Source organism: Bos taurus, chromosome 5, assembly GCF_002263795.3.
Source record: "Bos taurus isolate L1 Dominette 01449 registration number 42190680 breed Hereford chromosome 5, ARS-UCD2.0, whole genome shotgun sequence".
NCBI lineage: Eukaryota > Metazoa > Chordata > Mammalia > Artiodactyla > Bovidae > Bos > Bos taurus.
This window is the reverse complement of record NC_037332.1, coordinates 23,191,010-23,216,838: the sequence shown is the minus strand read 5'-3', so window position 1 is coordinate 23,216,838 and position 25,829 is coordinate 23,191,010. Positions and strand designations below refer to the sequence as shown.

Genomic DNA, 25,829 nt, shown 5'->3' with positions numbered 1-25,829 from the left:
ACAATCTGTACCACAGTTTTGGTTTTTTTGGGTCGTGTCTTGCTCTGCTTGAGGAGTCTTAGGTCCCAGTTCGGAGATCGAACCCAGGCCATGGCAGTGAAAGTGTCAAGTCCTAACTGCTGAGCTGCCAGGGAGTTCCTGTGTATCACCTTTTCAAAAACTTAAACTAACTGGGAGAAGAAAAGCTCTCTCTTAATAGCATGTAAATAACCTCTTACCAAAAGACTTTCAGACTCCATCTTAGGGGCCACTACATGACTCCCAGATTTAAAGAGGAGCAGTGGTTGGGAGATTTTGGATTGTTGTATAAACGATTTCACAAATGTCTGAGTGCCTGCCATTCATTTAGCTATATGTAAAGATAATGGAAGACCTTTAAACTTCCTTGAGCTGTTTTTGCAATCTGTTTGATTAAATTAAACTGTGTGTCCATTTATAGTTAGAGAGTTTGAAAGCAATAAGCTTCTTGCTACAAATTTTAACAATTAATGAGGAGCATCATATGAGAAAGGAAGGAGACAACTCTTTTCATCCTTTAGAATTTTGTAGAACTTTTGAATTCTATTGTAATGTTTTGGTAATTAGATGTATAGACAGTCTTTTTGCCCTGACCTAGATTATAGAAAATGACATGAATTTAAGAAATTGTAGCATGCTGTTTTCATAATTAACTTAATTCTGTTTGTTTACTTTGTATAGAGTTTGGAAAGGAACATATTGAACTTAAGTAAAGTAATAATCACGTTTGTTTTTGTCCACAGCTAGAGCATGGACTAGGCTATATGCCATGAATAATATTTAAATCGATTCGATCGTCAAGTGTGCATCACTTCTCCTGTTCTGCCAAGACTTCTTCCTTTTTTGTTTGCATTTAATGGACACAGTCTTAGAAACATTACAGAATAAAAACCCAGACATCTTCAATCCTTTGGTGATTAAATGCACATTAGCAAATCTATGTCTTGTCCTGATTCACTGTTGTAAAGCATGAGCAGAGGCTAGAAGTATCATCTGGATTGTTGCGAAACATTTAAAAGCAGTGGCCCCTCTCTGCTTTTATTCGTTTCCCTCATCATGGTTTAAGTATAAAGCACTGTGAATGAAGGTAGTTGTCAGGGTTAGCTGCAGGGGTGTGGGTGTTTTTCTTTATTTTATTATTATTATTTTTTTTTTGGTGGGGGGGAAGGTAGTTTTATTTTAATTTTATGGGCTCCTTTCCCCCTTTTTATGGTGATCTAATTGCATTGGTTAAAAGCAGCTAACCAGTTCTTTAGAATATGCTCTCTAGCCAAGTCTAACTTTATTTAGACGCTGTAGATGGACAAGCTTGATTGTTCGAACCAAAATGGGAACATTAAACAGACATCACAGCCCTCACTAATAACATTGTGACCTTGCTGTCAAGTGTAGAATCCTCCCTTCAAGAAAAAGCTTGTGACCATTTTGTATGGCTTGTCTGGAAACTCCTGTAAATCTTATGTTTTAGTAAAATATTTTTTGTTATTCTACTTTGCCTTTGTACAGTTTCTTTTACTGTGTTTATTTCATTTTCCCAATGTGACAATCGTATTTAAAAATTATAAAACTGATGGAACATTCTATTTTGATCTTCACCATCTGACAAATTGAATGGCGAGAGGTAGATTTTGCCAATTTCTTTTCACTGATGCAGATTTGTGTTAAGATATATCACTGAATGAAGTATTTATAAGCTGGCCCTGAGCATGCCTAAAACATCAGTATGTGACATTTTTTTTTTTACCTCCTAGAAATTTGAAATAAATGTGTGTGTGTTGTCTGATTAGTTAGGCGATCATCGGTGTCTTGCCACAGTGTTTGGAAATTACTGTTCAGGAGAGTCACAGCACAGCCACACCAGTGACTGACTTTGTGTGGGACTTCTACTTGTGCCACAGTTGTGTCTGGCATTTGAGTTATGACCTTGCTCTTAGTTCTTGTCTCAAAACTTCGTGTGTGACCACTGTTATTAGAAAACAGCAATCTCGTAATCATTTGGGGTTTGCTGAGGCATTTATCAGTCTTTCTTGCAGAAGTGCTGAGCAGATCTCAAGCAGTGAGCTTGCATAAGCGTCATCAGAAAGGTTTCTTCCTTAGAGGGCATCAGATCCTCAGTTAATGATTCTTACTGTCATCCCTGTAATATTTGGTGCGGGAGCTCCTTTTATTCTTTGATAATCTGCAATTATCTGCATTGACAGAGTTCTTCCCCACCACAAAGCTGTTCTTTCCCACCTTTCCATATCTAATTCCCAAGTCTTGTTATTTTAAGACATTAATGTAGTCAGTTATAAATAAGTATGTAAATGTTAACCTGTGGGTTGGAACCTTTGTCTCTTGCAGTTTAAGGTAATGGATATTGTAGCCCATCTGGATTTTCCCCACTCTTATTCTCATACCTTCTGGAGTTTCTTCAGAATGTGGTGTATTTTATTGTGCTCCTATGTAAGATGAAGAATATCTATTAAAATTACATTTTCAACATACAAAAGTTTTTGATGACTGGTAACTGGTATCCTTCAATAAATGCGTTGCTTGGAAACAAATATTAGTTTAATTCAGAGTAAAATTGTTCACAACCCAAATATTATAAATTTAAAAGCTTAATAGCAATTGTCATTTGTAACAATTGTTGGTCTCTTTAGAGTTGTCTTACAACTAAGGGAACTGAATCTCATTCTGGGGCCAAAATGAGTGAACACTCAAGCACTTAATAGAGATCAGTTTTATTTATTGCAGGTGGCATTGCTCAGATGATAGCTAGGATGACAGTGATTTATAAGTTATAAAATTCCAGATTTAAATCTATTGATCCACAAAAATGTATCTAAAACAGGACTCTGATGTCTACTGAGTTTTTGAATTAGAGAAGTACAAATATGTGAATTCCTAATTTCACGGCAACATGGTTTTTTCCTTTGTAATTTTGATAAGAGCCCCCATTGTTTTGATAATACTTGCTTCCCCAACCAGTGGGATGAAACAAGAGCCAGTGTGTTGGCTGGGCTCTCTTAGAATTTAAGGGGCTCTGGGAGAGGCCAAGATAGAGTTTGAAAACTGGTAGCAACATCTGGCTTTGGGGCTTGTTTTCCTTGGCCCACACAGCATGGTTGGTTAAAACATTTTGAATTCAATGCTGACATTTTAGAAAAATTGGGAGAATCGCGTGAGAATCTAGAATTCTGGTAACTTGAATGATCTAAAGTTCTGATAACAGGAAGACGTGACCTGCATTATGCAAGGCACCTGTTGGGAGGAGCTGAGTAGTAGCCTTCCTAAGATGAGCTTGTCATTCTTGTACTAAGTGATTCTCAGGCTGGTTAGAATCCCCTCCCAGCCCACCTGCTCCTCTCTGTAATCCTTTTCCCTTGACTTTGTCACTCCTTAGCTTATGGATGCACTCCTACTTGTCAGGGGTGATTAGGTACCTGAATGGGACTGGCATAGGATGTTCCCTCGTGGACCTCCTCATCTAATGAGGGATGCGGCTGGGGCACATGGACAAAGAGCAGTGGCAGCTCTGATGGAGAGGGGAAGTAAGCGCTTGGGAGGGACTGCTCTTCTGGATTCAATACCTCCAGGCAGGGGACCAGCTTGTGCAGAGCCCTGGGAGCAGAGAAGAATCTGAGTATATTGATAAATGGCTTCTTGAACATCAACTGCCCATTCAGAAGCTTTTCTGAAATCTGGAGGGGTTGATATGAGCCTTATGTTTTTCATGTGATTTTTGAATTTTGTCTCCTTTGCTGTGATTCGCTTCCATGCTAGTGTTGGTCCGCTCAGAAGCTGCCTCATGAGATCTTAGATTTGAGATATGTGTAACTTAAACCCTGCTGTAGACCAAGAGCATACTTTAATACAAAATTTCAGAAGCATTTAAAAATAAACACAATACCTAAAAAAGCCATAGGTGCTATGGTTTAGCACTCGTAAAGGAGAGTATGGGGTGGGAAATCCTGTAAAACATTAACAGTTTTAGCTAAATGGAACTACATGGTATGGGAATAATAGGAATTGGCTACTTAACTCGAGCCATACCAACTTTTTGTTAGTTGCAGTTGCAAAGGTTTAAAAATAACAGCCTTACCTACAAAAGCTGGCCAAAAGAAAAAGGTAAAATGCCATGATTATAGGGCAGCTAATTCAACAGTCTATTTTAAAAAATGTAATTTCATTGGAATAATGTATTTTGGGACTGGGGGCAACATTTCATTTAACCGTGCAGCATGCGCTTAGTTTAAGAAATTATATTGGGGGTTATTTTTAAATGACTTAATAAGATCACAAAAACAAAACATGTTGAATGTAATAACTTGGAATATTAAGAATAAAAATCTGTACACCACCACCCAGACTGATGATACTTTGTTTCCTTAACTGTATCTTCCACCCCCTGCATTAATTTCCTTTTTTTTTTTTATCATTGAGGTCGGAAATTGGGAGGATTTGTTCCAAGAGTTGGTTTTGCTACATCTTTATGTTACAAATTGGACAAGTTCCCTATTGGCTGCAAAACTGGGATTTGGACTAAAATTTTCCTTGTTAAGTATAGAACTCAACCTGAAGAGTCTGGGTCCTTCCTCCTCCTGGCAATTTCATCTTTGCTACCCATTAGCTGATTTAATTTGATATGTACCAGTTGTAGCATTTCAAGTGTATAAATGCAGACTTGCTGATAACCAAGCTGAGCATCTGTGGACTTGATGTAGTTTCTGATTGGTTGGAGAAGCGTATGGTAAGTGCCTGGATATTTAGACCTTACTGTCTCTTGTAGCAGAGCAACAACTGAATCCCATGATCTTGTAAAAGTTTATTTCATGGTGCTCTTTAATGAGCTTTAACATTTTCTGCTAATCAGTTTTACCTATGGGACAAAAAAGCTTTAGAAATAGGAGAGACTTGATAGCTCAGGTTCCCTATTGCAGAATAACTAGCGCATTTCCATTTTATATATTCCTCATGCATACTCACCCACCATGTGACTCCTTTTGAAATAAACAGTTCATGATCTAGATTGTTGTGGTTCAGTCTCTCAGTCATGTCTCTTTGCGACCCCATGGACCCCAGGCACGCCAGGCTTCCCTGTCCCTCACTATCTCCTGTAGTCTCCTCAAACTCATGTCCATGAGTTGATGATGCCATCCAACCATCTCATAAAAATGGAACACTTCATGAATTTGCGTGTCATTAGTAAATTCCAATAGCTCTATAAGTTTCATTATAATCTAATAAGTTCACAAAGTATACTGGTTTATGTTCTAAGAGGAGACTACTCAAGAAGACTTACTGAGATCTGTCAAGCAGCTTAGACGTGATAGGTTGGTTACACCCGATTTCAAGTTGGTGCTGTTTTCCTTATGTTTTGGCAGGAAGTAATAGAACTGTGAGTAACCAAAGGAGTGGGACCAAATGGTTGCAATCCGTGTTTTTTCATTCTGAAGCAGTAAATATTTTGGGCTTTCCAGGCCATGGGTCTGTCTCAGTTACTCAGCTCTTGTCAGTGTGGTGAGAAGACATCCATAGACAGAAACAAATGGGCATGCTGTTCTCTGCTCGGACAGAACTTTAGTTTTCGCGTCAGAGTATTTTCCCCCCAACTACTGAAAATGTGAAAAGCATTCCAAGTTTGTAGAATACACACAAACAGGCTGGGGTCTCCATTTGACTTGTAGGAGAAGGAAATGGCAACCCACTCCAGTATTCTTGCTTCTTGCCTGGAAAATCCCATGGACAGAGGAGCCTGGCGAGCTAGTCCATAGGGTCCCAAAGTCAGACACAGCTGAGCACGTGCGCACCAGGCTGAGTTAACCCCTGCCTACTTGACAGTGCCTGATTACTTGCTCTTGTGTTATAAGCAAGATATGTCTCCCCCCCTTTTAAAAAGTGATGTGTGCATGTTAAGTTGCTTCAGTCGTGTCCAGCTCTTCGTGACTCCATGGACCGTAGCCCGCCAGGCTCCTCTGACCATAGCGATTCTCCAGGCAAGAATACTGGGTGGGTTGCCATTTCTTCCACCAGGGGATCTTCCCAACCCGGGGATTGAACCTGCATCTCTTAGCTGCATTGGCAGGCAGGTTCTTTACCACCAGCTCCATCTGGGAAGCCTTTAAAAAGTGGTATGTTAACTGTTACTCCAATAACAGGAATGATTTGTGTAGGTGTCACTTTTCTGCTTTGATATTAACATACTTTGAAAGTTATACAGATTGGGCATTTATCAAGCCCTGTTTTTTTCATCTGTGATATATTTTCATACCAAATTTCTCAATGTTCACAGGAATGAACTTTGAACTCAGAATGTTCAAAATTATACAGGATTTGATTTTTAAAGAAAATCTGTAGAGACTTCTTTAAAAGTGACCTTTGACAGGAAATTGTGTAGTTTTTCAATTAGCGATTACTGAAAGGAACTCTTATCTCTGGCAGCACATTTCTTTGCTGTCTATCAAATAGATGACTGTAACTTAACCCCACCCAATCTGTACATTTAAGTTGATGCGAGTTTTATAAATAATGCAGTACACACCTTTGACCATATTTTGATTGTGCAACTTGAAGCATTTTTGTTGACTAGGTTCCCAGAAGTAGGTGAGAGTTATATGCTTTTTTTTTTTTTTTTTTTTAATTTTTGGCTGTGTCAGGCCTCCGTTGATACAGACTTTCTAACTGGGGAGAGCATGGGTCATCATTGTGGTGGCTTTTCTTGTTGCTGAGCACAGTCTTTAGGGCACGTGGGCTTCAGAAGTTGCAGCTCCCGGGCTCTAAAGCACTGGCTCAGTAACCGTGCATGCGCTTAGCTGCTCCATGGCATGTGGGGAACTTCCTGGATCAGGGATTGAACCTGTGTCTCCTGCACTGGCAGGTGGATTCTTCACCACTGAGCCACCAGGGAAGCCTGCATTTAAAAATTTAATAGTGGTGCTACATTGCCACACCAGTTTATTCTGGCATCCTTAACCTGAATACCGTTTTTGTCTGTATAATATTCCACCATGTGGACACATTACTAGTTAACCATTAGGGCTCTGGGCCTGGGCATTTTATTTCCATGCCTCACCAGTTTGGTTCCCTTACCTTGGTAGGTACATTTGTGTCCGCATTCCTTTAGATTCCTGGTGTATTAACTTGATCAAAAGGTATGTTTGATTACACATACCTCTTACTATACAGTAATAGCCAAATAAAGTGTTTTTTATTTCACTGACTATGGAATGAATTTGAGTAAAAACTGAGATATACAGTACTATTATGTCTGGCACTAGTGTTTAGAACCAGATAACGTGATGTCCAGAGGGTAGTACTCCACATATTGGGAAGAACAACTTCTGGGAACATAATCAGTTGAAATCACATCAAAGTAGAGAAATATAAGACTAGTTTCTGAGTAAATTAAGGTCTTTGCCATAATGCAGTACCAAGATAACACTTAGGGGCCTTCCCATCTTACTGCTCGAATTTAGCCAAGGGAACTTAGTCAAGTAAAAGTGAAAGTTGCTCAGTTGTGTTTGGCTCTTTGCGAACCCATGGACTCTACAGACCATGGAATTACAGAATACTGGAGTGGGTTGCCTTTCCCTTCTCCAGGGGATCTTGCCGACTCAGGGATCAAACCCAGGTCTCCCGCATTGTAGGCGGATTCTTCACCAGCTGAGCCACAAGAGAATTAGTCAGGAAGGTACTAAAAGTTAAGGCGAGGAGCAGCACCAGGGATGAGATCACTTTTCAACCTGAGTTTTGTCCTACAGTTCCATATAAAATGTATGAAAGTATTTGGGAATCACATTTTCAAATAAAAGATTTTTGTTTTTGAAAATGGTACATGTCTTAAAAAATAGAGCTTACATCTTCAAGGACATTTTCTGATGTATAAATAACTCATCTCTGTGCCTTACTAGAACATAAGCTCCTTGAGGGTAGAAACTTTTCTATGCTGTGGCACTAACGCTGGGCATAAAGCAAATGCTGACCACTGTGCAGCTAACAGTGAATGTTGCATTAAGAATTTATGAAACAAGGTACTGTACTGGATGGAAACTTCATTTGAGGACCATCAGCTACAACATTCCAGCTGTAACGTATCTGTCACAAATCATACTTTAATAAATTCAACTAGTGTTTAACTAGTTCTGTGTAAGAGATCTGTAGAAAATTCTTGTATTCCAATGTGAAGACGTTAGAAAATGCCAAGCTTTCTCTTTTCTTCCAACTTAACAATCTTAATCAAAACCAAATGAGATCTGAGTAGAACTTTTATGTGAGGATTCTAAAGTTGATCTTACGTAAACAATTATTTTGGGTAAATAAAATGGCCTCACCAGTCACCTTTTTGAAACAGCTGTAATAATTACCGTGACCATAGTGTAGAAAGTATCTGCAACATATTACACCAAAGTACTCAGGAGAAGCCAACCCCCTTGAAAATCAACAATTTAACACTAACTCCATTAGGAAAGGAGAATAGCAATAAATAAGAGAACCACAGTGGCATGACTGATGTCCTGTACAAGATGGAAAACATAGAGTGGGAGAGTAATGGCAACACCTTACTGGTGAGCCCTTTTACGTTAGTTAATTCCACTATTAAGAATCATAAAAAGGAAGTGTATAAGTAAACGACTAGCAGGAAATTATATGGCCATCAATGGGAAGATAGTAAGTAAAGCTGTTACTGTGGAATACCAGACAAGTTTTCACTTTGACAGTGCTAAGCTGTGTTAAAAAAAACTCATTTCCATTTTTTATTTGATGTTTCCAAATATAAAAAAAGTCAAGATTCTTACACCAATTATCTCAAATGAGACCATGCAAAGCAAAGTGTATACAACAATCATTTCCCCTTCAGTTCTGTGTGATTGACAGAAAATTGAATGGCGTATGCCTGGTTGAAAAATTTCACCAGTTTACAAAAAAAAAAAAAACAACAACAACCCAGCAACAAACATGCAAGCCAGTTGCTACTTTGTGTCTACAAGTTACTTTATAAACTTTTTTAATTAGGAGGCACAGTGAACTGAAAATTTTAGCTGCCCAAATTTATCTTGCTACCCCACAGAAAGCACAGGTGACAGTCCCAACACTCTGTAAACTCTGGAGAGTTGAGCTAGTAGACACTATTGGTTATCTACAGTAGGGTCAGCTCTTGAGTCTGCAAAAGTCGGCTTTTTCTCTTAACAGAAATAAGTCTCCTTAGGGCCTTTCCTGTAGGAAATTTTGCTAGGCTGGGTTCCAAAAGAATAGTGAAGTGTGAAATTTAAAGTGTGACAACTGAAGTATTTTGATGCATTATACAAATTTTTCCTAGATGCACAGACTAAAGACAGGTGCTCTGCTAAACAGCACTGAAGAAAATCCTGACCCAGTGGTACTACTTACTCCAAATGTTTCTGACCAAAGAAAATTATACAACAATATTTATAGGCTCACTTTTAAGAAATGGCTGACATTAATACTGTACATATTTTACATGTCAAATACATAGTCCAAGAGTTTATAAAATAAGTTCATGCATTATTACCTCTAATAATATCATATACAAGATACCCAGCCCCCCTCCCCCAGTACTTCTGACATTTCAGGTGGACACAAGTCTTATATACAAAAACAATCCAGTTCTCTCTGCTGCTGTTAAGTATATAATTTAAAGAAACTTCAGAGATTACTGAGAAAAAACTACAAAGTGTCGATCTGTGGGATTTAAAATGTTTCCTTAAAAAAAAAAAAAAACACCCAGAATACATAACCTCTGTACAAAGAAAAATATAAAAATTCTGGATGATCATGTTTGATCACATTACATAATTTAGGATGAAATGTCATTGGTTAAGTTTTTTTACTTTACTCATTCCTTTGACAGCATTCATTTGTGAACTAATATTTATATTTAGTTCAGCTGCATTTACGGCACAAGATCTCATTTTCAAAACAGTGGCATCAATTTTCCTTAAGTGTAACAGTATTCTATTTTTAGCAGCAATGATGTTTTAAAGGTTGACAATTTAGAGAACAAATGTGTAACTATGCTTACTTTCTACTTTATATTCACCAGTTATGATGTTTACAAAAAGCTAATGGCTACATATGGAATCATCTTTCACTTTACCCCACCTCATTTCTCGCTTGGTCAGCAAAGTACAGACAAGGTATTCATGTGTTTCTGTTAGGTGGGATTCTTGGATTTAAGTGAATATGAAGACAAGTGTAAGACAAATTCTTAGTCCAGGTATGTTCCAGAGCCCCAGTATTTAGTTACATAATACCTACTGACCAGCTATAAAAGATGAGATGTTCTAAGGTGCCTTAACAATCTAGGTCTGTAACAGCTGAACAAGGCCATTTCACTCAACTGTGATGCAGTCAGCATCGACTGGCCTTTACCAGCAAGTTTAACTGACGTCACTAAATTAGAAAACCAAATGTTTTTAAAATTAGTTTACACTGAGGGACGTATAGTTCTCATGTATTCTGTGCGAAGAGAGATTATGGATAAAGGGAACTGGCCATGGAGCATGTTAACTCAAATTCTAGGAGTACAGTTTTCATGATAAGATGTTATCTACTACATGCAATTTGCTTATAGTACCTGCCTAACAATCACTAGCTCTATCGAGTTCAACTTTGTCTTAAAGTGACTGTTGAGTCCCTTTACGGGAGTTGGCCATATCAGGTGATGTAATACCACTTGTGAAAATTGAGACAAGTTGACAAATTCCTGAAAATAGGGTCATATAGAAAAAACAGTCCAAATCTGGGATCTATGAATTAAAATTGTGATCCTATGAAACATGTTTTTGGGTTCATGGACTGCTTTAATATCAAGAATTATTGTCATAAATGCCCAAAACATAAGGATTTGTTGAGTATGTGAAGATGATTTTGTGTGTGTGTGTGCTTTGTAAATGACAAAACAATTTGAGGGGGGAAAACATACCCACAAATAAGTTGATGTGCCAAAACCCACAGACTGATAGCAAATGGACAAACACGGAAAAACAAAATGCTGTGAAATGCCAACCAAAATAACACGGTGGGTGGGTGGACTGGAGTAAGGGGGGTACAGTTAAGGCATCTAAAAAAAATTCCACATGGCTTTGGCTTATTAAAATATTTTACACTATCTTTTTTTTTTAAAGAAGATTTGAAAGCATCTGAAAAACATGCAAATTGTTTGAAAATCCTGCATGGCAAATTCAGACAGTTTGCAAGCGTCATTCAGATGTTTGTCAAGGATAATAAAGAAGCCTCTGCCCACAAGACTGCACAGGGTGGAAGAGGTCTTTGCAATTCTCTCTATCTTACACTAGACGGCAGCCCAGAGGTCTGTGCAGCAGTTACAAACAAGGTGTTACTGTCTGCAAGGGAAGGGACTGTAGAGTTTCCATTGGTGGGAGAACAACCCAGCTTTAGTTTTTCCAGATACTCTGCATGTACAGGCTTATGGCACTGGAGAACTTTGATGGCATCTTCTACTTTGAACCACTCTCTCTTCCTTCCTAAAAAATACCAAATGAAATACAAATAAAAATAAATGAAGTTAACCTACAATTTTAAGATAACTCAAATTGGGAGATATATATTGATCTTCTCTAAAAAGCAGCCAAAAAATAAGATGCAAACTGAATATATATATATAGTATGAATTTAAAGAATTCAGATAGCAAAAGGAAAGGGAATTTACCTATATTAACAGAATCTTCCCAGTCTTCTAATATTTCAGTGACAGTAAGAACATAAACGTATGTTCTGTGCTTTCGGTCTTGGTTCTGCTTGAATATAAAAAGAAAAGCATTTTAATCTACAAGAGCTAGTCATGTACATGTTTCGAGTGAAGAATTCAGTGCGGCGTACATCAGCGTAGTTTACCTGCCAACACAGGCAAGTGTACTCAGTCATACACCCCTCAGCAGCAGCGTGAATTTACGTAAGACGAAACATGAACAGACTTACTAACCTAGACCAGGGCCCCTCAACCTTGACCATCTATTTCATCACCCAGGATGCAGTTGGTTTCTTTTTTTTTTTTTAAGAGACACTGATTCAGTTAGTCTGAGAGGAGGCCTGAGTACGTAAAAGCTTCCTGGTGAACTATGCACAGAGGAAGTTGAGAACAGTACAAGGATAGTCCATTTCTAGAATGCCATGTCCTATATGCGCCAACTCAGTTTTTACTCCTATTAAAACTGCCACCTAGCCTTGTGTCTGGGTTCAAAATCAAACACAAGCTGGCCTTAAAGGAAGGGGCTCACCTTCACCTTGATTAAAGGTAACCTTGTTTGCTATAGTCTAAGACGTCAGACAACTGCCCTAATTTTTTTTTACCACAGATCTCCCAAGTAATTCACTCATTCAGTATCTTATGTCTTTGGGAATGAAAGAGAACAGGAATAAAATAGAGGCCTCTCTCACTTAAAACATTATGCTTAAGGATCTGTCATCTTAACTCTATGCCTGGAAAATCAATACATTTCTTTGCTATGTTCACAAATTAATCAAAATCACCATGGTGACTAGGCAGGAACATTCTAATTTTCCCTTATATTTTTCTAAAGGGAAAGGTACACTGATTACCATTTTCTGTTCAGATTCTATGAAATTTAAATAGTATTTGTAAAGCACTTATTACTGTTGCCTTCCCATGTTACACAAACATGAGAAGTTTTCCTTACAAATCTTGTCAGCATATTCACATATGTACTATTATGTGTACCATGGTTACTCAGTTACAGAAAACTCACAATGTTTTTCAGTTTAACCAGGAGATGGTGCTATTTAACTGGGTAAAGCAAGTGGTGAATTCTGGAAAATTATGAACTTTACTCTTTCCAGGTACTGTATTCTGGGAGTCATCAATTCTACCAGGTGCTGTATAATCAGAATTTTTTCTGATTTCTGAAAAAGGCTAAAAGATAAAATCTTTAAGGACTGTATATTTATAGTCCTATCAGCAGGCTTAAAGGGTATCTTGAAAAAAAAAATCACCATGTGTCTGATATACCATGTATCTAGGTCTGAATCTCATATGAAACTATATTTGAGAATAGCTTGGGTCTCATGACCTGACCTCATTTCTCCCCACCTTCCATGGAATACCTGTCACTTTCAAATTTCCTCTGCACAAATTCCATTCTGCCTCCAGCAGTAACAAATTATAGCAGAGAATTCTAATTCTGTGCTTCTAGTGTCTAGTCTGTGCATCTGAGTTTTGCATCCTCACAGTGTCCTTTTAGGATAAAGTTGTTATGCATATCATCCAGTGTTACATGCTGAAGGCAAAGGGTTCACTTCCAGGCAGTATCCATGAGAGACCTAAACCCTTAGGTGATCCTGAGAATATTGTAGTAATGGTATATGAAAGTCAAGCAGCTTCCACTTCCCTCCCTCCTACATCCTTATGATTTCCTTGCCTACTGGTAGCTTCAGAGGAATATCTAGTTCAGGCTGCTGCCAGATTACCTGGCCTGTTAGGAAGGAAGAAGTCATTAATTCTATCAGCAAAATGAGGATTACTTTCGTAACTCACCTCAAATATGCCCAGGAGTCTGCCCAATTTTCCTTTTACTCCAGCCTATTAAAAAAAGACGAAATATAAAATTTTTATGTAACAAAATTTATATGCAAGTTGTTTTCTCTGTGTTACCCTTCCACTGCACAGTCCTGTTCCTTTTACCTGGTGCTGTGACAGACTGCAACTTCAGTGTGCGCCACAAACCCAGAATGAAAACAGGCTGGCACGTGCTTTCTCTGAGAATGCTTCTCCCTTAAGACTCGTCTCTAGAAAACCTTTTCAATTACACACCAACACCCAGTGAGAACCTTATCACTCACTTCTCATTATGCCCTAACTGCTGTTCAAGATGTTTTTATGGCATTTGATCTATGCTGTTTTGCTCCTGAGTAAAAGCAAGTTCCATCTCCTCCCAGCTGTGAGAAGACAAGCAGGCCAAGTGTGCATCTGTGCATGTGTGTGCCCTCATTTTACTGAGCTTTAAGACAAAGCCAGTAAAATAAGAGCAACCGGCTTCCTATATGTATGTCTGAAAATGAATTGTAGCACATGATGAATTTTTTTCTCTGTGCATTTTTGCTCAGTTAACACTAACCTTGCTTTGGGGCAAGGCCACCACGTTATATATTGATCACTGATGAGACTAACTGTTATATAACTGTGTGTTATTCAGCTCTGAGGGATTTCCACATTGATTTTTAACTATTTTACCAGGTAGAAAAAAATAATCTGCTTACCAAAGTGCTAGCTGTAGTCACACGCTTTAAAATGTTGAATTAGACAACCAAACAGCACTATGTGACCTGCCTGTCCTCATGCCTCTTCCTCGGTGTACTTAGCAGACTGCCTCGTTTGTGAACCTTACCCAGGATGCACGACCCTCCGTCTTACCTCTTCGTAAACCTCCCTCACAGCAGCGCCATCAGGCTCTTCCTCAGGCTCCATTCCTCCTCCTGGGACAATCCACTGGTCTGGATACCGACTGCTGCTCACCAACAGGACCTGCAAGCCCGACCATAACTGTAAACCCCATCCCCAGAAGTACTACAGACATTCACATTTATTTGTTCATGCTACAGCAGCAGAGTTGGGCAATTTCAACAGAAACCGTATGGCCCACAAAGCCTAAAATACTGTTTGGCCTTTATAGGAAACCCTGCAAATCCAGGTCAAGAACAGCATTAAGCCTGAAATGTGCACACAGTTATAAAACAAACGAAAAACCCCACATACTGTATTAATACAGAGTAGTATCCTGCCAGTTCACTTTTTAACAGTATCTGAAACAAGAAGTAAACGTCCATCCTATAAGTGAAAATTTGTGCACTAGGTTAGGTTGGAATTCACCCAAGTTGAGAGGACGGGGGTGGGGAAAGACTATGATAAATAACCAAATGATGTTTATGAGAGTGCAGGCGTCTTGACCAACTTGAACAGAAATGTCTGCAAAATTACTTAGTATATTGCCTTCAAGCAAACACAAACAGTTCTCTCCAGAAATTAATCAGCTGAGAGCAAAGCTTGATCCTCAGTGCAGATTCTGGTTTTCTGACACTGTGCCAACTGTCTGCCCAGCTTTGTCCCTACTGCCAGATAAAGGGCTGGCCCTCGGGAATTTATAGCCAGCCCAGGGTTGACCTACAAGAGTAAGCTCCAGAACCCAATCTCCCAAATGGAAACTTCCAGGCTGACACCAGTTTACAAGTCCCACCTTTCCCCCAAACCTCAAGAAAATTGGGTTGGGAGATGAGGGAATAACTTCAAGTGCATAACTCCCCTCAATCTGAAAAGTGGCAGCACGCCTTGGCTATAGATATAGCATCACCCCATGGTGGTGGATCAACTAACGCTCAAGGGACCTGAGCACGGTTTCTCTCAATTCTGATCTGGACAGGACTTTACTACAACACTCCTCCAAGTATATAACAGGCAGAAAAGAGGCAAGTCCAGAGAAAGCACTGTAAATTAACAATTGACAAAGCCTTAGCTAAAGTACTAATGGGGTTTCCCAGATGGCTCACTGGTAAAGAATCCACCTGCCAATGCAGGAGACGCAGGTTCGCTCTCTGGGTCAGGAAGATACCCTGGAGGAGGAAATGGCAACCCACTCCAGTATTCTTGTTGGGAAAATCCTATGGCCAGAGGAGCCTGGTGGGCTACAGTCCATGGAGTCACAAAGAAATCAGACATGACTGAGCACCCAAAGTACTAATGGCTGACACTGAGGGCACCACCAAGTCCAAATATAGAAATTCTGGTAAAGTGAAATGTAAGACAGCCTTAAATTTAAGCTTTCTTAGTTATGTCTTCCCCTGCAAAAAGAAGTAACTATCCTTGCAAGGCTGTTGAGTGTTAAGGAGTATAACATACCTCAGACCCTAGCCTACCTGAGTAGGCCAAGCACACTTGGCCTCCCTGTACTCACTGCAGTGAGTACTGCTGGCCATCACAGTTGGATCTTCTGCTTTCCCACCAACTGAGTTGGATTCATCTGTCAAGACAAGCTTGTTCCCCAGATTTTGCCAGTTGCACTTGTTTTTGTAATCACTGAACGTTAATGATAAAACGAGGGCAGGAGGTAGTTATCAAAAAGGCTCTGCAAAAACCCATTAAAGATGGGTTGTTGAAAGTTGCTATCAAATTAAGTATGGCTAAGATTACTTTAAAAAAAAAGACTGGAAGAAGGAAATTTTAAAAATCGAGAAAGTCAAAATCCTACTTTATACAAAGTGAACTGCAAATCAGATTTTGCCTTTGGATTTTATTCAAAAAGTATACTTGCCAATTGTCTATAGTATTCAAAGGCTTTGACCCTGTATCAAGACTGGCAAATGAATATGTTTTTAAGTTAAAACAAAAAATGTTTAAGGTACAAAAGTGTTATATCCTGTATCATGGAAAAAGTAAATGGTAACCACCAGTTCTGACCACAGAGCTGGAAGCTTCTTTTCCTGGTTCCTAGGCATGAGTTAGGGATAAACTGGTTTCTAGTATCTGGATAAAATTCTTACTGCCTAATTTTATGCTCTAAAAGCAACCTCCTTGATCACCTTCATAATGGAACAGGGTGGTGCAGGGAACTAGCCACCAGAAAAGTACATCTTCAATGACTAAACAGGGAGTTTCAAAACCATCAATATTCATAACGTTTGAGTTCTGAAAAAAAATGAAATTCAGTGTCATGTATCTAGGTCAATGACTAATATGTTCCTATTTGACCACAACAGTCTTTAAGAGCTAAATTACATAAGGTTAATAATGTTGAAAAACCATTAGTACAGTCTGTGTCTGTTTTTGAACTAACACTTAAGCTTCCAATTTAAAACCAAATCTTTATCTACAGGATATCACTGTCATATGACTGAACTTCTCTTCCAAATGATTTAGCTGAGAAACCAAGAAATTGTGCTGCAAGAGTCCCCTGACATTCCAAAGTGATTAAATTTTATAAAGCCATTAACTCCAAATGTATCTTTCCTAAAATGATCAATTTTAAATGAGTTATACCTAAGGTATAGCATCCAAATGTTTAGATGATCAGTATCTAAACAACTAGCTTAAGAGATCTGATAATGAGCCTTTGGTGATGGTACAGATTTGGAAACTGGTATGTTATTAAGTACTTGCCTACTCATCTTGAGTACCTGGGAGTGCAGATGAGGTCAAGGCTGTGTGGTAGGGGAAGGGGGTGGGTGGGATTAAGAAAAGAAATCTGAACAGTATAAGCAGAGACAAGGACAGTTAAAACCCCTACTATAGACTGGAAGACTCTAAACCCACACCACAGAGCATTATTACTCAGTATCTCCCTCTCAATTCCTGCAAAGCCATCTTCACATTCTATAACATCCCCCGTGTGCTAGATCTACAATGCAGCTTTAGGTACAAACTAATGCTCTAAGAAAGGTCTTACTAAAAACAAAAACTTCTGGAGAAGGGTTCTCAGACTATCCACACTTTTGTCTCAAAATAATGCTTATCACAATTTTTAAATTCTATAGCTGCATTAACCTTTACAGACTTCTTTCTACTCTCAGACAACTAAAAAGCATCCATAATTTTACTGGCTTCACAATCCTAGGTTGGCTCTTAGATGTCTATGATGCAAAATCTGAGAGAAAGTGGTGAAATCTGCTGGAAGTTGTGCAAAACAAAAGGTGTGCAGCTGCTATGAGGTAAGTCTATTGATATCTGCCACTAAATATATATATATGCGAATGAATATATTTATGTATTAGGTTGGGAAAAAAGTTCATTCAGATTTTTCCATAAGATGGTACGTAAAAATCCAAACAAAATACTTTTGGCCAGTATTTGTTGTTGTTCAGTTGCTAAATCATGACTGACTCTTTGCAACCCCAGGGACTGCAGAACACCAGGCTCCTCCGTCCTCCACTATCTCCCAGTTTGCTCAAAGTCAGGTCCATTGAGTCAATGATACTATCTAACCATCTCATCCTCTGTTGCCCCCTTCTCCTCCTGCCTTCAATCTTTCCCAGCATCAGGGTCTTTTCCAATGAGTCAGCTCTTCACATTAGGTGGACAAAGTATTGGAGCTTCAGCATCAGTTTTTCCAATGAATATTCAGGGTTGATTTCCTTTAGGATTGACTGGTTTGATCTCCCTGCAGTCTAAGAGACTCTCCAGTATGTTCTCCAGAACCACAGTTCGAAAGCATCAATTCTTCGGTACTCAGCCTTCTTTATGGTCCAAATTTCACATTTGTACATGACTACTGGAAAAAGCATAGCTTTAACTATATGGACCTTTGTCGGCAAAATGATGCCTCTGCTTTTTAATATGCTGTCTAGGTTTGTCATAGCTTTCCTTCCAACCCCAATAGTACTGTTATTTATGAAAGAAATGACCAAAGCTTTAAAATAAATGGTACTACTGCAGTAACAAAAGATAGGTTACAAAAACTCTTTCAATAAGAGGATACACTAACAGCTGACAGGTCCATACATGGTCATTCATAGGTTTTAAATTCTCTTTCAACTACTTTTCTAGACCTATTAGATTTTGTGCGTCCGACAAGATGACAAAGACGAAAGTAGACACTTAACTTTCCAGATAAGCCAGAGCTGAGACCAAAGGAAAGATTTATAAAAAGGAGGCTAGTCAACCCACCAAGTTGCAGAATTAGACTTGAATCACATTCAAACCCCAACGCCAATGGCATTAGAGTGGTAAAAAGTGAAGACACTTCTTCCCCAATTCGACCTGGCCACCTTCATATCAGGATTCCTCCTACTACACTATCAGAGCTTATCCCTCTTTTCATGTATTGGTCAATTATCAGAATAAAACACTATTCACTTGGCATTGTTGAGAAGTTGTTTTTCATATGTGTTTTTCTTAGATACCCAATGTTTCAAGATTTGGAATAGAGGTATTTCTCACTTTTAGTAGCAACAGTATAGTGATAGTCAACTTGGAACCAGCCCTGAATCTTGCTGGACAAAGGTCTGTTTGTGATTTGGAATAATATTCCAATAATATTCTATAATATTACTCTATATCACCCAAGTCCTCCTCACTGAGGGATGTGTAAAAGCGTGTAAACTAGGATATGCTGTTCGATGTCTACATAATACAGCATGCCCTCAGAGGCGGGAGGTACATGGGACTGTTGGTTCCCTACACCAAGGGGCCCCAAATTGCCCTTCGTGGTTCAGCTTTTACCCTTACAGTAGCTCTTGGTCACAGCCTGCCTCCAGGAACAAGAGAAAGTGAAAGCTGCTCAGTCCTGTCCAACTCTTTGCAATCCATGGACTCTAGCATACCAGGCTCCTCTGTCCATGGAATTCTCCAGACTAGAATACTAGAGTGGCAGCTGTTCCCTTTTCCAGGGGATCTTCCCAACGCAGGGATGGAACTCAAGTCTCCCACATTGAAGGTGGATTCTTTACCATCTGAGCCACCAGGGAAGTGAACAAGTAGTCACTATAAATTACTACATCTTTCTCAGAAAAAACAAAGTTATTCAGAGAACCCCTTAAGTGATCCCTAAATATAAGAATAAAGAATTTTATTTTGCAAATTGTATCTATAGATTTAGAAGCTGTTTTGGGGTTGTTGGTCTTTCTCTCCCACATTATCACAAACAAGAACAACATGAATGGTTAAAACTCTCTCTATTGTACTTAACAGTTTCATAGGCATTTGGCCAAAATTAGGGCAGCAGTATATTAGGAACACCCACTACACACACATACATTTTAAAAGGTAGTAAGTTACAATAATAGTTAATATATCCACTAGCCACTACCAAGTTCTATTACTCAGCAAACTAGTACTACTTTTTGGGTTACAGAGGCAGAGTGCTATCAGATCAGAAATAAAGACACATTCTGTGAAAACATATTTAACCCAGATTATATGGATTGGTAGATCATGGTAAGCTGAGTTGACCATGACTTTTTTCTCCCAGCATGTTAATGTTCTGAAGTGATGGGATAAACTTTCACAAAACTGGAGAAAGTCTTGGTGATATACCAAAATCCGTAAGAATAAAAACGGATGCAAATCGTACATGAGGGCCTTCCCTTGAAGAAGTGGCTGATTGGGTAGGCTAAGCAGCCCTTCTCTAGGTTTAGGAAAGCTGCAGGCACAGATGAAGGAGGCTGGTGACATCTCCCTGCAGTTAGAAAAGGCCACCTTTGGATAGTTAATTCTGATGAAAGTGGTTTCTATTTGAAGTAAGAACCTTTAGGGACTCAACGCTCTTCATACATGTCTGAAAAGGCTTACTGATTCTAGGGGTTAAAGTACTAGTAGAGAGAAGCCGTAATATTTCTTAGTAGTAGTGTTAGTTGCTCAGTCATATCCAACTCTTTGCAACCCCGTGGACTACAGCCTGTCAGGCTCCTCTGTCCATGGGATTCTCCAAGGAAGAATACTCGAGTCATTTACCACTCTCTTCTCCAGGGGATCTTCCTGACTCGAGGATGGAACCTGGGTCTCCTGTATTGCAGACAGATTCTTTACCATCTGAGCTACAGGGAAGGCTTCGTTTTTGTTTATTAGAGCTCTGGTTTAGAGTTCCACAGGTTTCAAGACCACTGGCTCAGCGAGCTCACAAGCCAATTACAACAAAAAGTCCAAATGCAAGTTCTTAAGACTGTATGTTTCTCACTTGCAACTGTGCCTGGATTCCACCCAGGATCAAGTCATTTCTGTTTCTCTCTTTAGAATGCTATCCTATTTTGCTGCCAGATCATCCCCAAACTTGAATACATCTAAAACTGAAATACAGCAAGCAACTCCTTAATCTTACACTGAAGGTGCTCTTCGTTTTTCAGCCACTATTTTTTCTCTGCTCTCCTAAGCTACAGTTCAATTAGACCACAGCCCCAAGTCTTGCTCTGTTTATGATGTTTGGTCCTTCCTTACCCACTCACTGAAATCCAACTCCGAATGCCTCATACTGGATCTTAACTCTGGAGCACCTCATGGTACTTTTGCCTGCATGCTAAGTTGCTCAGTCATGTCTGACTCTTTGCGACCCTGTGGACTGTAGTGCTCTTGGCTCTTCTGTTCATGGGATTCTCCAGGCTGGAATACTAGAGTACTAGTAATACAAGAATACTAGAATACTAATTTTGCCCTTTCCTACTCCAGTGGATATTCCTGACCCAGGGATCTAATCCATGTCTCTTTTGTCTCCTGCACTGGCAGGTGGGTTCTTTACCGCTAGGACCAGATGGGAAGCCCGACAGTACTTCACCAGCACTTTATTACCTTTTAAAAGGGCCTCCCTGATGGGTCAGAGGGTAACGAGTCTGTGTGCAATGCAGGAGACCCGGGTTCGATCCCTGGGTCTGGAAGATCCCCTGGAAAAGGGAATAGCAGCATCCCACTCCAGTACTCTTGCCTGGAGAATTTTTTGTGGAGCCTGGAGGGCTACAGTCCATGGGGGGTTGCAAAGTGTCGGATACGACCTTTTTTTCTTTTTATATCAGTCATCTGTCTAACCTCCTGCTATACGGAGCATGTTCCTTAGGAGCCGACACTTTTCATCTTGCAGCCTGGTTCCAACCATCGTATATGCAAATACATTCAATGGAATCCATTTCAGGTTCCCTTTTGTGAATGTACTGCCCACTTTCACTGCAAAGGCAGAGATCCCAGCTCCTCTATGGAATACTTATTTGTTGTCTTGACTGGAAGCCCAGCTGTCAAAAGTTAGGGTGGTTCCCCATAGACATAACTAGTTGGAGAGGATCAAATGAACAAGAGATTTAGAAATAAAGGGCCTGGGCTCAAAATGATCTGCCAGCTTCTGTGACCTTGAGACAAGTTACTTCCATTGCCTAATTTCTTCCTTTACAGATGCTAATGTTTATTATCTAACTCAGGGAAGAAAGAGATGCAATGGGAAAATACATAAAACCACACCCCAAAGAATAAAAACTGCTGTGAGAACACCCTTCCGTCCTACAAAAACCTATTCTAAAGTCTACTTAGAACCCCTTAAGTAGAGAGCCAGACTGGAACACTGCACAGCTTGAGGGTCAAAAAGCAACTACTATTTTATTTCACTTTACACTCTATAAACACAACTACAGAAACGAAGATCCTGAAGATCTAAACCAGACGTTAAAGTTGGCTGTGAATTATTTAAAGAATTCCAGAGCCTTCCCTCAGAGCATATTCTCTAACAAACTGATTGACTTGGTTTCGCAACCTCCAGGTTATCAGATTTACAAAGTTTTACGTAATAAGCTTATCTAATAAATTCTTCAAATCTTGCTCTTTATTTTATAATGGCACTGGTCTCTTGATTCCACTAGAGGCTAGGAATCTAGCATTTATTACAGTAGCTACTAATGCTAAGTCATTTCAGTCGTGCCCGACTCTGTGCGACCCCATAGACGGCAGCCCACCAGGCTCCCCCGTCCCTGGGATTCTCCAGGCAAGAACACTGGAGTGCATTGCCATCTCCTTCTCCAATGCATGAAAGTGAAAAGTGAAAGTGAAGTCGCTCAGTCGTTTCTGACCCTCAGCGACCCCATGGACTGCAGCCTTCCAGGCTCCTCCATCCATGGGATTTTCCAGGCAAGAGTACTGGAGTGGAATGCCATTGCCTTCTCCGTTATTACTGTAGAAACAATTTCAAAGCAGAAAACCAACTCATTTATCTGCTACGATCAACATCTGATGCTCTCCTCAGACTCTTGCTTTACCATTATTCACACAATACAGACCGTTTCAATTTCCTTCCATTTCCCATATTTTCCCCTGGGAACCTTCGTTTTTTACAAAGCCTGAATTCCACGTTCACATTATGGCAAGACTTCACAGTCACTACTTTGAAAAGTCTTCCAAACTCAGCCTTGGACGATCTCACTCATTCAGCAAATCTTGTGCACCCAACTGCTCTGGGCCTAGCCTTGTGCCCAGAGCCCAGCATCAGCAGGGACCAGATGCTGAATTCTGGTCTACCATTTCCTAATTACCTCATTTGGGCAAAGTACTTCTGCTCTGCAACTGTCTCCTCACCTATACGCCTGCAGTAAGAGGAGTAAATGTAACAAACTTAAAAGTCTTCAGGCAGTGCCGAGCACCTAGTAAGCACTCAACTAAGAAAATAATTACACAATAGTGAGCCAATCAGATAAGATTCTTGACCTATCTTGATAACTTCTGGTAAGTGTATTATTTTATATTTAAAGTTTGCTTTGTGCTAACGTGGTCCTTCCCTCAAGGACCTTCTAATCTTTTTAACAGAATGCACTTAAAAAGCCCTTTGACTTTGTAAATGCTAAAAGCCATTCTCTACTTTCTGGCTCTCCTAAACAGGCCCAGCCCCAAAACATCAACTTCTCTAGAAAACTCCTTTGGAATTTAAGTTTAAATTCCAATAGAGACCCCCAACTGAGCAAGGGATCAGCACTAAAAGGCTAGGTTTCTTTTCAAAAAATAAAGAGTTTGAAGAGCACCATTCTGAGGTACTTTGATTTTTGTTAGCATGACAATATAAGCCGCTGAGAGTACACTATGTCATACTCATCCTAACTACAAGGACTAGCAATAAGGAAGCCATTAAATTCCCACCTCCAGCTTTAGCTTAATATTTTATTGGACAGAATTGGATATGGAAGCAGAATTCAATGCTTTTCCTGTCTAACCATTTATAAGTGGCAATGCTACAAGATTTTCATCAGCTACCAATCGACTACTACTATTGCTCCACGCAAAATAAAACTAGTGAACCATTTTTAAATTAAATAAGCGAAACAGAAATAAGTATAAATTGTTCTCCAGAAAAACCTCAACGGCCTTACTATCAACCCAATGCTGATGAGTGAATTAAAAGAAGACTGCTGCTTCCTCTTAGAACAAGAAAGACTGCTTCTCGCCAGATGTCAAGAAAAACATAGCAAAGAAGCTCTGATAAATATGCAGAGGTAGAGACTACCGTCGGAAAATGGCAACTTTGCCCACCTCTAGTCCCCCTTCTCCCTTCTGGTGATTCCACGTTTTTCACTACCCATCATTCTATAGTCAAAAAACTTTAAAAGAGGAGGGTTTTTTTTTTTTTTTAATCCAGTATAAATACGCCAAGTGCTTGTAAACTAAAGGATCCACCAAAAAGTGGAACTGACAGAACCAGACCGAATGGGTTTTTATTTTAAAGCACGGGGACTGTCTGGATATTCCATAACATGCCTACATTCATCTGAAGCCACAAACTGCTATTTCAGGGGAGAGGAAAATATAATAAGAGGCAGAAGGGCTGGGGCTGCAGCATTCACGCCATTTCTACTCTCTGTTAGCACTCAAGGTTTTATTTGGTTTCACGCTCCATTTGCAGGTTAAAGTGGTGACTCCCGCTAGGCGGGACCAAGATGGCCCGGAACCCTCCAGGGGGCCAGGAGGCGTCTCAGCCTCCCGTCCTAACCACGACCCGACGGGAGAGCGCAGGGCTGGGCGAGCCCCTTTGTTTCCACAATCAACCCAGAGAAAGGAAGGAAGGAGAGAGGGAGGGCGGGAGGAAAGGAGGGAGGGGGCTAATCCCTTCCAGCCCTGAGGCTAGACGGAGGGTCTGCTGGGAAGGGGATGGAGACAGGGAAGGGCAAGGGCAGAGACCTCCCATCCCGGCCAGCCCGGACTCCCACACCAACCCCGCCCCGGCGCCCTAGCGGAGGGGACCAAGCGCGCCGGCCGCCCTCACCTCGTCCTCCTGCTCGCTCCGGAAGCACAGGCACGCCGCCCGCTTCTTGAAGCCCTCGCGGTCATACGTCCGCGTCTGGTTGGGCTTGAACTTCATCATAGAGGCGGGTTCTTGCTGCCGCTGCTGCCCCGGCCGCCGCCACCCCGCCGGGCAGTGGGGTCGAGGGCGAATCGGGGCGCAGGGAAGCGAGGAGGCGGCGCGGAGAAGGGCAGCGAGGCCGGGTCAGTCCCGGAGCAGACGACCGCTCCGACGCGGGGCAGAGCGCGAGCGTCGGTCACTGGAGCCCGGGTGCCGGGGTGGAAGCGCCGCCTCTGCTCGGGCGTCCGCCGCTCTCCATGGAGCCCGCCGCACGCTCGCCTCCGCTCCCTCCTGCTGCCGCCTTCGCTGCCGGAGAAGGCGAGGCTACAGGCTCGCGCCACGAGGAGACAGTTGCAGAAACCGGCGCCGACTGGGCAGCAGCGCCGCGGCAACTTCGCACCGCCCCCTTCGCCATATTTAAGGGGCCACGCACGCCCCGCCCCCCTCGGCGCACCGCCCTGCGCGCCTGCGCGCCCGGAACCGTTGCAGCGGGGGCGGGGCAGCGGGGGCGGGGCCTCAGCCTTCAGGCGGCTGGATTTCGGCGGGGCGGGCGGGCTGGTGCTCCGCCCCAGCGCGGGAGAACCGGGCTGCTAGGTAGGTGCCAGCGAATGGAAAGAAGCAAAGACGTCTCCCCCCGTGTTTATAAGTCCCGTAATATTACCTGCGAGGACCTTAAATAGCCTCTGCACGAGCAGGGCCTAGCCACATTCCTCCTCGGCAAAATCGCTCCTGGTCAGAAAACGCCTGGAGGCCCCGTTGCGCTGGCAGCCTCTGTAGTGACTGCGTAGACGTCCAGAGAGCGCCGGTCAAGTGCGGGGCGGACGAGGGAGGCCTGGAAAGGTGAAGAAGACGTTGATGAAGACGTTTTATTGTTTTTGTTTTCCAGGGGAAGGGAGAAAGCACATTTCCTTTTTATTTTTTAATCTTTGGTTGGGGGTAGGCGTCGCTTGTATTCTTTAAAGAGTCAACTCAAGCTTAGACGTTTGTTAGAAGCCCTGGATAAAGGCTCCCATTTTATCCTGCCCTCCAGAATGCACTCATCAATGCTGGCTA

General features: G+C 41.0%; 2 protein-coding genes across 3 annotated transcripts in view; one reads left to right on the top strand and one right to left on the bottom strand.

Annotated features, from left to right (window-relative positions):
* UBE2N (ubiquitin conjugating enzyme E2 N) overlaps window positions 1–2,504 on the top strand; it is a 41,176-nt gene extending 38,672 nt beyond the window's left edge. The window contains 1 exon segment of the mRNA NM_001076258.1: window positions 762–2,504. Coding sequence (NP_001069726.1) covers window positions 762–802 — 41 coding nt within the window. The 3' untranslated portion in view covers window positions 803–2,504.
* A 6,224-nt stretch (window positions 2,505–8,728) lies between these two features.
* Window positions 8,729–25,148, bottom strand: NUDT4 (nudix hydrolase 4). 2 transcript variants are annotated; one of them, XM_005206121.5, is made up of 5 exons: window positions 24,699–25,148; window positions 14,411–14,521; window positions 13,535–13,579; window positions 11,693–11,777; window positions 8,729–11,507 (listed from the first exon to the last, which is right to left on the bottom strand). In XM_005206121.5, exons 1-5 carry the CDS (start codon window positions 24,795–24,797, stop codon window positions 11,305–11,307), a joined length of 543 nt encoding a protein of 180 aa, XP_005206178.1. In that variant the 5' UTR covers window positions 24,798–25,148; the 3' UTR covers window positions 8,729–11,304.
* Window positions 25,149–25,829: the final 681 nt, after the last annotated feature.